Raw genomic sequence first — 13898 nt, 5'->3', positions numbered from 1 at the left:
ACCAAAAGTCCTATGGGCAGCTCACAAGCAGGACTACAGTCCAACAGCGCTCTTCCCACTTGTGATTCCCTATAGCTGCTGTTCAGAGGCATACCACCTCCAACAATTGAGATAGTACATAGCCATCATGGTTAGTAGCCGTTGACAGCGAATGAGAACCTTCAGCTAACTTAGCTTGGATCAACCTGGTTATACCAACCCCACTTACTTTTCAATGGCAAGCTATAACTGGTCTATAGTTTACTTTTCTGTAGTTTGTACGTTCCTATTTTGTGTGCAAGAGTCAAGTTGATAATTGCTTACATTATTGAAAGACCATTCACAGAGAACCAGTGATACCTTTTGATAAGAATGTTAGATCTAGATCTGGAAAGCTTTTGACATTTCAGTTGAGCTACGAGCATGGCTTTGCGTGAGTCATAATCTTTTGTCCTCAATTCCTTATCTGTTAAATGGGAGCAGTTGTGACTCTGGGGTTTGCTGCAATATGCCCAAGAACATATTGGGCTGGATTCAGTTAAAGGTCCCACTAGCAGAAACCCACTCAGAGACTTCTGCTAGTGCAATGGGGCTTCCCCCCTCTTCCCCCACCCCCTAAATTAATTCTGGGGGTCAGGAGAATCCCTAGAACAGTGTCGTGTGGGAGGAGAGCTTGTTCTGTTGTACAAGCAGAAATGCTTGCACTGATACAACATTTTTAACAGTGCAATTCTGAATTCCTCCCATTGTTACTTGCTCTGAGCATAGTAGTATAGTGTACAGTGGTACCTCAGGTTACAGACACTTCAGGTTACAGATGCTTCAGGTTACAGACTCCGCTAACCCAGAAATAGTACCTCGGGTTAAGAACTTTGCTTCAGGATGAGAACAGAAATCATTCTCCGGTGGAGCGGCAGCAGCAGGAGGCCCCATTAGCTAAAGTGGTGCTTCAGGTTAAGAACAGTTTCAGGTTAAGAACGGACCTCCAGAACGAATTAAGTTCTTAACCCGAGGTACCACTGTAATTTAAATGAGTAGATGAGAATTGTATTGATCCACTGCACACATTTTCTAACACCTGAAATATTCCTCTCTTTCTCACTTTGTCTCTACAGATTGTGGTCTCTTTGGTGAACGGGCGTCCGGGAGCCATGAACTTCTCTTATTCTCCTCTGCTAAGGAATTTCACCAAAGCCACCAACATTCGATTACGCTTCCTGCGGACTAACACCCTACTTGGGCATCTGATGGGAAAGGCCTTACGAGATCCGACCGTGACCAGAAGGGTGAGATGCTTCTAGGCTCCTCTTTGCTTATCAGTCAAATCTGCGTGGGAGCAGTAGCTTTTGGAAACATTTGAGAGATGAGTAAATGTACAGAGTACCATGGTATCCTTCCATGGGAAAAGGTTCTACACATTTATTCATCTTCCAAATGACTACCGTGAATAACAGGGTTGTATCCAACTCAGTTTTAGCCAGAGTAGACCTACTGAAATTAATGGACCTTCATTAGCCATATTCATTATTTTCAGTGGGTCTTCTCTGAGTACCGTATTTTTCGCTCTATAACACGCACCTGACCATAACACGCACATCGTTTTTAGAGGAGGAAAACAAGGGAAAAAACATTCTAAATGAAACAGTGGATGTATCATTTTTGTGCTTCGTGCTGTGGCCACAGACATGTGATCTGATGGTGAATTTGGGGTGACCCAATGCAAAAATCCTGATAATTCCTGTGGATCCATGCTTTTTAACCACGTTTTTGCACCATTGCAGCCCCAGGCAACAGTGGGTGCGTGATTTTTTTGGTGCAGGCTGTAGCCATGGACATGCTATGTGATCTGATGGTGAATTTGGGGTGACCCAATGCAAAGATCCTGAGGATCCATGTGGATCCATGCTTTTTAACCACGTTTTTGCACCATTGCAGCCCCAGGCAACAGTGGGATCTATGCTTTGTAACCACATTTTAAGTGGGGAGCGAAGGAAAAACAAAGAAGGGACATGAGAGGGCAGAGAAGCAGCTGGTTAAGAATGCTGGAGAGGGATTTAACCGGTGGGAGGAAAGAAAGGCAAAAGTTCCCCCCCCCCAAGCCAGCCATCTCTCTCTCTCTCTCTCTCTCTCTCTCTCCCTCTCCCTCCCTCCCTCCCCCCCTCTCTCTCCCTCCCCCCTCTCTCTCCCTCTCCCTCCCCCCTCTCCCTCTCCCTCCCCCACTCTCTCTCCCTCTCCCCCAGCAGCACCGGAGCACAGAGAGGAATTAGAAGGAACGACTCTGCTTTCCCCTCTGCTTGCCTGGAGGGGAGGGGCTTTCCCTGCTCTTTGTTCCGTTTGAACAAACACAGCAACGAAACAGGGGAGGGAGGGCAGTAAGACCCTGAGGCAGAATGCAGGAAAGCCGCCACTTCCTCTTTTCAGGTTTCCCTTCTCCGTGACTCGCGATTTGACTTTTGCTTGATTTTTTGGCTCCAGGGACCACACATTCGCTCTATAACACGCACAGACATTTCCCCTTCCTTTTTAGGAGAAAAAATCTGCGTGTTATAGAGGGAAAAATACGGTAGTTCCTGTTCAGGACAAGCAGAAAACAGTTAATCAATGTTGTTATCAGATTAGATTCACTAATGTTTAATAATGATGATGATGATGATGTTGAAAAATATATCTCAAGATTAAAGGTAAAATTAGGGCATCAGTAGCCTGAGTGGTCTACAGGACTTGTTCCTGGGTGATCTGGATTTATATTGCACTTTGCATGTTACCAGTTTCCCATACAGAAGTGAGGGCGTGTTGTAATAAATGGCAATACTATGTGCATGTAAATGGCTGCAGTATATACAACAGGATTTATATCTTGCAATTGGGCTTGATTTTCTCTGCTTGCAATAAAGTGCACATGGGGTAAGGTGAAACACTGGAAAAATGTCAGGGTCGGCTGATTAAAAATAGCACATAAAATTCATCAAAAAGATTTTAAAGTTCTGTCATGGACTGGATATCCCTTTGGAATATATGCTCAGTAGCACATTCATATATGAGTTTAAGCCTATTCTGAACCTATTAGGACCAAAATTATTTAATAGATTATGAAAAGAAATTTAATAAAAAAATTAAACTAAAAAAAAGTTCCTTGATCAATTAAAAAGTTCCTAACCCTTTATACATATGTGTGATACTTTGTTAGGTAACATTCCCACCCACAACACCAATTATGCATGACCAACAGCTCAACCCTTCCTATGGAGAGACATTTTGGACTCTGAGATCCTTGTTGCAGTCTATCTAACAGCACAGTTGTGGAGAGAGTTATATGCAGATGTCTAGAGTAATAAATCTGCAATCTGCTTGGGGGTTGTGGGGAGAACATTGGTTGCCAACAAACAAAGCCACCCACCCGACAACACTTGAGGCACCTGCTGATTGCTACACACAACTTCCTTGGCAAAGTCCAGCATGGGGGATATCCCAGTCTACTTGTTCGTTAGCTCTGCAATAACCAGCAGGTGTTACTTACTGTAGCCAGCAAAAACTGCACTGAAGAGGCTTTAAGTATGCAGCTGGTGCTGCTGGACGAAGGAAGAAATGCCCCAAAGTAATATTTAAAGAAATAAAACCTATTGGTTCCCCTTGGTAGGGGTGGGTGTTGTCGTGCTCCTCCCACAAAAAAATGAGAGAGATCAACTAGGTCATTAAATATCTGCTCAGAGGCTCTGCAGATTTCAAAGCCCTGTATGCTTTTATCCAGGAATCCAGTATTTATTGATATTGTTCAGACTGATGGTGGTCTGCTCTTAGAACAGAGACAATAAAGAGCGAACTTTGCAAATTGTTTAGCCTTGCCTGACATAATGTCCTGGGCTGTCAGTTTTACTAAGCCAGGGGGATGGGACTTCAGCCCTAGAGGCTGAATGCCCTGAATGCTTTCTGTCTGGCCCTTGGAGCCTTCATTAGGCCATATACCACATTGGACCTGCTAGTGCCTCTAGCTTGTCTGTTGCTCAGTACACAGCCCATGATGTTTCTGTGATGTCACCCTAAAGCTGCATTGTGACAAGCAGAGTTAGGAATACTGTTGCCATGACACTGTAAGCCTCTGATCCTCTCTCACACCCAGTATAATATCCAGTGTGGGGAATTACCAGGCAGGGCAGAGGTGCTAATATTACTCTGCTCTTCCTGTAAGGAATACTTCCTTTACTGATGGATCCATCATTCAAGAATAATTTTGTAAAGGATGCGTCAGATGGAATCCTATCACTGACAAAGTTTGAGTTATTTATCTTGAAGTAGCTGGGCATTTGTGCCATGAGTTTATTCCTTTGTATGGGAGAGAATATATGGCCGATGTCTGCAAAGTGACAAGGACAAACCATTCCGTGATCTTTTAGTATTACTACAGCATCAAAGATATCAGCATTGGAGGACGGTGTGTATGCCATGGTCACGCTGACGTCTGTGATGCCAAAGACCCTACAGATCCTTATAGGTAAGACTTCTCTATTGGAAAACACCATGCCTAGATAGACTGATATGTAAAGAATTGAACTAAGAAGGATAGTTGGTGAAAGGGAAACAAGGTTCATAATGCAATGGGGGGACTGAAAGATGAATTTTGCTGTAAGTCAGCAGAGCCAGTTGTGTCGAAAGGCAAGGTGTAATGTGATAGATAGATTGATGATAGATAGATAGATGATAGATAGATGATGGATATATGATTGATAGATTAGCTGCATTCTAAAGCAAGATTCTCCCCTTGTTAATTTGCACTTTACTCCATCACCTCAACTGCTTCCTAGATTGCCAACATCACCTAGATTATGTTGTCATACTGAGAGTTTAACCAAATACAGCAGCTCATGCAACATTCAAATATGAGTCAAACCAAATCACTTGAACCAGAGTCATGTGCTACCCAGAACGGCGGTCAGTTAGCTTTTTGTTGCAAACCCAGAACTGTTTATTGAGCTGATATAAGAAAAAAATGTTTTCTTAGTCCTTCAACAGAACTTAAAAGTCTGTGATAAGTAGAAAGAAAGAATACAGCGGTACCTCAGTTTAAGAACAGCCACATTTACAAACGATTTGGTTTACGAACTCTGCAAAACCAGAAGTAGTGTCCTGGTTTGTGAACTTTACTTCGGTCTAAGAACGGAATCTGAACGGTGGAAGGGCACCGGCGGCGGGAGGCCTCATTAGGGAGAGCGCTCCTTGGTTTAAGAACGGTTTCAGTTTAAGAATGGACCTCTGGAACGGATTTAGTTCATAAACCAAGGTACCACTGTATAACACTCAGAACAGACTTTGCAGTGATTCAGTTCAGTATGTAAACCAGCCTCAGATTGATCCAATTCTGAAGCATACAGGGTTGATTCCACAGTGTGTAAAACAAGGATTTCATGAAAAGATGTGAGTTGGGTGATCACACTTGATGTCCGGAGCAAATAGGAGAACATTAGAGGAGGCTTTCTGGGTCAGGCCAAAGTCCCACCTAGTCCAGCATCCTGTTCTCACAAACAGTAGTACTATGCTCTCTTGCAGTTTCCAGCAACTGGTATTCAGAGGCGTATTGCCCTCCAAATGCAGGAAGCACATAGCCATCAGCCTTCAAATTTGGTACTGTTTACTATTAATGTAACAATTCGCCAGGATAGGCACCTTGAAGAACACTGCTAAATATGTTTACTTGCTGCAGACTGGCGCTATAAATTTCCTGTCTGTTTTATCTGTGACTTATTTGGAAGTTCCACACCTCCACAACTTCCCATGTGATCACGAGCAATAAATATTTCTGTGTGAACATCTATTATTTCACAATTTGCATGGCACTTTGCATTATATATGTAGCGTATTATATACCAGTTGCCCCTTTCTTCCTTTCTTCTCTTTGATTGATCTAGTTCTACCACCTGCTTTTGATTTCTTCCTTAGTGATAAAGATGATAGACCATCACCCGGCTTTTATGTTTGGCTTTTAAGCATCTCATCCACCTTCTTCTCTGTTTCGTTTTCTAAGAACTTCAGCCTTAGGCTTCAATCCTAAATGGATTTACATCTGAGTAGATCTGCTTAGGGTTGCATTGCTTATATCTAGAATTCACTGTTGCAAAGGTGGACTTCTCCTCTGCAGTATTGTTCCTTGGTCAGGGGGGAGTTTAAAATACGGTTCCCAAGAGCAATAGGGGGAAAAGTTTTCATTGGGCATTTTTAGCTCTCGTAATACCTACTCACAGAAAATATTCAAAGCACATGATTAGCGGGAATCAGAGCCAAAACTTTGTTCTTGAGGACACAGGAGCACAAACTTGGTTCCAGTCCCTGGCCCTCATCATGTCTGGATTTTTAGACACTCACATATGAATGATAAGAGACGGCTCATATCCCTATCACCTAAATTTGTCGGGAGATAATGAGAATGGAAAATGTTGCCATATTCCTTGCATTTGGAAAACGAGTAGGGGCTGAAATGAGGCTTTGCTTGTGTAGTTGCCTCCTTTTATGTTTTGCTCTTTCTCACTCTGCCTCCCTGTCCCTGCAAACGACAACAGATTTGCTCCCCTTTCTGCTTCCCATCAGCACAGTTGCCTGATGTCTACTACGTTGTTTCTTTAACATCATGGTCCCAGATTGTGATCAAGAGCATGACTTAATTCTAGAGAGGAGAACAGTTGCCTCGAAAGCCTGAGAAGTTTAGTCATAGGTACTGCAGACTCATTTATTTGGTTTATAGCAGACTAAACATAATTAAGAATAGGAGAGACTGAACTATCCGTTTGTTGGTAAAGAATTCTTTCAAGGTCAGAGTTTTCATAAATAACTGCCACCATACTTTATAGGGTCCAATATTTCCACCGTGAGCCTGTCAAAATTAGGATAAGCGTTTGAGCCTCCAAGTTCCGTAATATTGGGCACTGTGCCTGGCTATTCATTCAAGTGGACTCTTTTCGTTCATTAGGAATGACCGGGAAATGCAATGGTATCTTTTTCAATCTCCTAAATAGGAGGAAACTGTGAGAATGACAAACTCCTTTAAATCCTTTCCTCTCCAGCATGAATCTCCAACTCCCCCATAAGACACACATGTAAGCATAACACCACCATAGGCATATAACTGCAACTACCCCAAAGCAGGGTTTTCTTCTTAACCAGTGTTTGAAACCAAGGTTTGACTAAGGGCAGATGTGCTGAACAGCATCTCTGGAGCTAAATGGCCTATACTGGGAATGTGGGCTGGGATCCTCTAAGGGTGCTGTTTTCTGTTGCTGGTGCTTGAGACCCCAAGCGCCCTGGAGAGAATGGGAGGGTTGTTCATTTCAGCTCTGCTTCCTGAGGTGAAATGTTCCTGTTCTCTGCTGTCAGCCAGCTCATTATGTAGGAGTCCCTATTCCACTGCAGTGAATTGGTGAGGAGCAGGCCTCATTCCTTTTTGGTATGGATATGGCGGTCATTGGCGTGTATTTGAGGCCAAAATGGGAATACATCTTGTCTGTGTTTTGAAAGAGCACAGACAAAAACAGGAGGGGGGGGAGTTTTGCTCTCCTTAACACGATACAACTTCAAAAAGACAGACTTAAGGTAAAAACACTGTGATAAAATATACAGACAAATATTAAGAATGCACTTCTGTATTCTACCTATAAAGGTAAAGGTACCCCTGACCATAAGGTCCATTCGTGGACGACTCTGGGGTTGCACACTCATCTCGCTCTATAGGCCGAGCGAGCCGGCTTTTGTCCACAGACAGCTTCCGGGTCATGTGGCCAGCGTGACTAAGCTGCTTCTGGTGAACCAGAGCAGCACACGGAAACGCTGTTTACCTTCCCGCCGGAGTGGTACCTATTTATCTACTTGCACTTTGACGTGCTTTCAAACTGCTAGGTGGACAGGAGCTGGGACCAAACAACGGAAGCTCACCCCGTCGCAGAGATTTGAACTGCCGACCTTCCGATCGGCAAGTCCTAGGCTCTGTGGTTTAGACCACAACGCCACCACGTCCCTGTATTCTACCTATAGGTCATATGATATTTAGAAATAAGTGCTATTTAGATGAATCAGCCAGAAAGGTTTCGAAATAAAGTCCTCTTCAGGGGTCAAGCCTTTGTCATCCATGGGCTTCAGTATTAAAAATTCATTAACTCGAGTAGATATAAAACTTGTCTAAATGGAAGAGATTTAAACACCCTTTGGTTTCTAATTCCAAATAAAGATTCTAATGCTTTTCAAACATTTTCTAAAAATCTCTTGCAATGTGTATAGATCATGATTGTATAACTTATAATTGGATGTTTTACCGTAACTCTTTTTGAAAGCGCACTAAGGCAGGAATTCCTTGTCTCTCCAGAAGGTGCTCAGGACGGCACAGAACCTCTACCCTCTGTGTTGTTGATATGACCATACAGCCAAAGTGTTGGGTCAGGTGACTGTTCCAAAAAGGAGCTGTTAACTATGAAGTTTTTGGTCAGCTGTTTTGCAGGGTGCATTTTGGCAAGCTGTCCCCCCACCCCACCCCACCCCCTCCCTACTCTCAACCTTTGCCATGTGCTCATGATAATGAATGGAATTTCCCTTTCTTGATAAGAACTGTCTGGCTTTGTAAGTAAGGCCCATTGTCAGTAATAGCCCATAGTAAGAACCCATGTGTAGCATTCCAGGTCCGAAAACAGCCCATGTGTGCATGGTTGCATGTTCTATGAATGCACACAAAATGTCTCAGTTACCAGATATTAGTACCTGGCCTGTCGACACTTTTCTGGAGTTCAGTAGCAACCTGAATTCTGTCGCTTGAGGCACGCTCCCCCAGTCTGCCTAATGATAGAGCCAGTCCTGACCAGAACTCAATTTCAATCTAGAAACTCAATAATTTTTGGACGTTTCTGCCTAACTATTGAGTGAATAAACTTCATTGTTTAAAGCCATAGGCCACCACAATACAAGCGCAGCAAACAAACGGTTTGACACATTCAGCAAATCTATATATATAAAAGAAACAGAACAAGAATACTAACGCTATCCCAGTGTAAATCATGCATTGCCCCTCTACAGTAAGCTGTCTAGGTATTCAAAATAACCATTGCCTAACTATTGTTTCGCAAAATTTTCATGGCCTTGTTATTCTAAGAGTTCAGGATAAGTTACCCTGTGAGTTTTTCAGGGTCTTCGCGGTCTAGGCACTGAAAAGGCCTCATCTATTGAGCAAGGCTCAAAGGATTGCACGTTCCTTCCCACAAACAGTGGTTTTATTTTTCTCCCAGCCATCTTCTAACATTACAACTCTAGTGGTCTCCAGCCAATATTGAATCAGTAAAAAAGAAAAGAAAATGAAAATAAAGAGAGTTCTTGTCTGAGTTTGGCACCTCTCCCTACCCTGAAAGAATAAATAAAAAAAGTATTGATTTGATTCCCCCTTGTGTTCTAGCAATGCTTGGATGTGTCTCTTAGCAATATTGTATAACGAAGCAGCTGCACCACCCAAAAATATTTCTTGATAGGGAGAGACCACACTTTACCTGCAGTCTGAAAGGCATTTTGGGGGGGAAACTCCAGGGATTCCCTGCTGAACTTGGCAGAGGTTCCACTAATGACTTCAGCGAAACTCGGATGCTACTGTCTATGCATTCCCTGCCCCCAATGGGTGTGTCTGATCGCCATGTGAAAATGGACATTCTTTTGCGCTGTATTCACGTAGATGCGGCAGGGGTAATACATGGATAATCAGTGCTGTGGGTGGACAAATGAAGGCATGGAAATGGGACAGGGAGAAGGAGTGCCATCACCCAGCATGAAGATGGACTCAGACAGTTTTGATTTCTGTGCATCCCTCTCCTCCCAACTCTGCCTGCCTCATCTGACGATGGGGAGGGCACTGCTGATTCCAAGCATTCTTCCTGCAGGGTAGCATATCTCTTTTGGTGCCATTTCCTGCTTCTTATGGGTAGCCTTTCTGTTAGGGAAGTTAGAGAAATTTTGGCAGGGGCTGTGTGTTTACTTCTTGAAAGAGATGTGTGGCTTATGCATACAGCTGTACAGTGGTACATCGGTTTAAGAACAGTCCTGTTTACTATTTGGTATACAGTGGTACCTCGGGTTGCAGACGCTTCAGGTTACAGACTCCGCTAACCCAGAAATAGTACCTCGGGTTAAGAACTTTGCTTCAGGATGAGAACAGAAATCGTGCGGCGGCAGCAGGAGGCCCCATTAGCTAAAGTGGTGCTTCAGGTTAAGAACATTTTCAAGTTAAGAATGGACCTCCAGAACGAATTAAGTATGTAACCAGAGGTACCACTGTGCTTTTGCGAACTATTTGCGAACTCCACAAAACGAGAAATAGTGTTCTGATTAGCGAACTTTACCTCAATCTATGAAGAGAAGATTATACCAGCAAGAATGAGTCTTTCTGTAAAAAAAATTATTCAAATCATGTCTTACTGACTAGTGATTTAAATCGTGATGTAAATCATGATTTACATCTATTTGGTTTAAATCAAATCCACCCTGAGCAATAGGTAGCAAATACTGGTAGTTATATGGGCCCGTTTTAGTGATTACTTTGCCAGCAGTGAAATCTATTGAAATCTATCAATATGGGCTGGGGGAGGATATTTGATTGACATTCTCTTTGGTTCAGGAAGCAGTTCATAAATTTAGAAAGTTAGATTTGTTTAGCTTATTTGCATGATTTCCTTTGGCAAAATATCTGCAAAATAAAAAGTGCAGAGAAAAAACCCCTCACAAATTTGCAGAATATATTCAAAATAAAAATGCAGAGAAACTAATAGAGCACATTAAAAATGACAGTAACATAAACTCATTGATACTGGAATCATTGGGGTAAAGACAAAATTCATTTGTCAGAATTTGAGCAAGGGTGATGTTTGCAGCACAAAAGCAAATTGCCTTTAAACTGGGTGTGTGTGCTGTGCTGGCCCTTCATCCTTTTAAAGCATTTTCATTGCTTCACAGAATATTCCTGAGTCACATTTCACGTCAATGAGAAGGGCAGTGGTAACAGTAAAGAAGTGCATTCCTGGTTTAGCCCACCACAGTGTATATATTCAATCAATGAAATATGTAAACACTGAAGTAAGCACATTGATGTGTAATTCATTACACAGAGCACTTGACATATGAGGTGCTATGGAGCTTCAGTAACGGACAGGCATGCTTGACGTCTTTGCTTATCTCCACCAGCAATGTAAACTATTTCTGGGTTTCTAGACTTCTAGGCTGTTCTCTGTGCTAAAGACACCAGTCCTTGGATTGAGAGGTAGGAAAGGTATCAGGACTGGTTATAGGTATCTCAGTAAAAGTATTTGGACTGGTTTGCAACTGTTGTTTAGCCGTTCTGTCGTCTCCGACTCTTCGTGACCCCATGAACCAGAGCACACCAGGCACTCCTGTCTTCCACTGCCTCCCACAGTTTGGTCAAACTCATGTTGGTAGCTTGGAGAACACTGTCCAACCATCTCGTCCTCTGTCATCCCCTTCTCCTGGTGCCCTCCATCTTTCCCAGCATCAGGGTCTTTTCCAGGGAGTCTTCTCTTCTCATGAGGTGGCCAAAGTACTGGAGCCTCAGCTTCACGATCTGTCCTTCCAGTGAGCACTCAGGGCTGATTTCCTTAAGAATGGATAGGTTTGATCTTCTTACAGTCCATGGGACTCTCAAGTCTTCTCCAGCACCATAATTCAAAAGCATCAGTTCTTCGGTGATCAGCCTTCTTTATGGATCACTTCATGGATCACTGCCTTGCCGTGGCGAAGGGGCTTTAATAACTCAGAGGAGCTATGATCTATGCCATGCAGGGCCACCCAAGATGGACGGATCATAGTGGAGAGTTTTGACTAAATGTGATCCACCTGGATCAGGAACCAGCAAGCCACTCCATTATCCCTGCCATGAAAACTCCATGGACAATAACAACAGGCTTATAGATGTATTCAGACTGGTTAAAGGTAAAGGCGTTAGGTCCAGTTGCGGATGACTCTGGGGTTGTGGCTCTCATCTAGCTTTATTGGCCGAGGGAGCCGGCATACAGCTTCCGGGTCATGTGGCCAGCATGACTAAGCTGCTTCTGGCGACCCAGAGCAGCGCACGGAAACACTGTTTACCTTCCCGCCAGAGCGGTACCTACCGTATTTTTTGCCCTATAAGACGCACTTTTCCCCCTCCAAAAATGAAGGGGAAATGTGTGTGCGTCCTATGGGGCGAATGCAGGCTTTCGCTGAAGCCTGGAGAGCGAGAGGTGTCGGTGCGCACCGACACCTCTTGCTCTCCAGGCTCCAGGAAGCTATCCGCAAGCCTTGCACGCCCGGGGGAACTCCCCCCGGGCGCGCAAGGCTTGCGGGCGGTAGCCGGCAGCGCGGAGCACGGGGCGCCCTCGGTAGGACGCCCCGTGCTTCGTGCGGGTGTCAGCAAGCCTTGCGCACCCAGGAGATCTCCCCCGGGCATGCAAGGCTTGCGGGCGGTAGCCTGCAGCGCGGAGCACGGGGCGCCCTTCGGAGGACGCCCCGCGCTTCACGCAGCTGTCCGCAAGCCTTGCGCACCTGGGGGAACTCGGCGGAGGGTGGTGCGGAGCTGCCTGAGCTCCAGGGCTTCTTGCAGCTCTGCGCCACCCTCCGGATCCCGGCGCGAAGCCGCGCGGGGCTCCGGAGGGTGGCACAGAGCTGCCTGCATTCCGAAGCCTGGTGCACGCTGAAGAGCGCCCCCGGGCTTCGCGCACCTCTCCGCAAGCCTGGGGAGACCAGTGCGGCTCCCTAGGCTTGCGGATATCAGGCTGTTCTGGGGGCTGGGGTCGGGGGAAGCTCAGGCTTCCCCCGCGCCTGGGGAGGGGAAAATTTTTTTTTTCTTTATTTCCCCCCCAAAAAATTAGGTGCGTCCTATGGGGCGGTGCGTCCTATGGGGTGAAAAATACGGTATTTATCTACTTGCACTTTGACGTGCTTTCGAACTGCTAGTTTGGCAGGAGCTGGGACCCAGCAACGGGAGCTCACCCCGTTGCTGGGATACGAACCGCTGATCTTCTGATTGGCAAGCCCTAGGCTTTGTGGTTTAACTCACAGCACCACCCACGTCCCATGCAGACTGGTTATGGTACATCAAAAGGGGTGGTTATAGGTGCATCAGGCTGTTTGTCAGCATAGGCCAGTGTTGTGGACTTTCAGCATAATGATATGGGATCGGTGGCTCACCTTTCCCCGCCCCCCAATCAAATCATCCTTACCCATTGGTTGAAGTGGGAATCAAAGGCCATTGGAGGGGGGCCTGCACCCGCTGTGAATAATGCTGGGTGGGTGTAAACCCCAGTAGACCACAGAGGGGAGCCCCTGCCATTCCCCCCCCCCCTATATAGATGTGGGAAGAGACTATGAGGCTCATGTAGATCGTGTGGGATGGGGGACGGGGGCTGCTGAGGAGGCAGCAGACCCAGTCTCTAAGGAGCATTTTGCAGCTGTTGTTACCACCAAGACAGCAGCAGTGGACAATGGGATTCTGCCACCCGAAGTGGCCGTCTCACCTTGTCCCATGGGTGGTTCAGCCCTGGGCATATACATACCTTATTATCGTTTGTCCTGTCCACATTTGGAAGTGAAGCAGGAATCGTTAGTCCTTATCCTGGGCAAAATCTGATGTTGATTGCCCAATCAAGCTAATTTTCTTTGCACAAATGCTGCGAATTGTCAACATGGCAAGCTGGGATGGGGTTGTTCATGTTGCAGTAAGAGCGGGGTTTGTTATTAAAGGCATCCGTAGCTTTTTATCGGAGTGCTCTTTTGAATGTTGAGTTATAGCTTTGGTTCAGCAGCAAATGAAACTGCATCATGCAATGCAGTTCCCAAAGGCCCTTTCCAAATCTTCAGAGCAGAGTTTTGCAGAGTGCAATGCCCTCCATGCATCATTCTTTTTCTTATTTCTGAATAGGGAA

The 13898-nt window shown here is 45.0% G+C and overlaps 1 protein-coding gene across 2 annotated transcripts in view; it reads left to right on the top strand.

The window, feature by feature from the left end:
• The window catches only part of LAMA5 (laminin subunit alpha 5), a 209382-nt gene that overhangs the window by 81914 nt on the left and 113570 nt on the right, over positions 1-13898 (top strand). For both annotated transcript variants that reach the window (XM_077929358.1, XM_077929357.1), the window contains exons 5-6: positions 1095-1265; positions 4371-4468. In XM_077929358.1, the coding sequence (XP_077785484.1) occupies positions 1095-1265; positions 4371-4468 (269 nt within the window). The remainder of the gene's footprint in view (positions 1-1094; positions 1266-4370; positions 4469-13898) is intronic.

This window comes from Podarcis muralis, chromosome 5 (genome assembly GCF_964188315.1).
Source record: "Podarcis muralis chromosome 5, rPodMur119.hap1.1, whole genome shotgun sequence".
In the NCBI taxonomy this organism is placed as follows: domain Eukaryota; kingdom Metazoa; phylum Chordata; class Lepidosauria; order Squamata; family Lacertidae; genus Podarcis; species Podarcis muralis.
The sequence above is the reverse complement of the archived record's forward strand: the minus strand, read 5'-3'. Positions and strand labels throughout refer to the sequence as shown.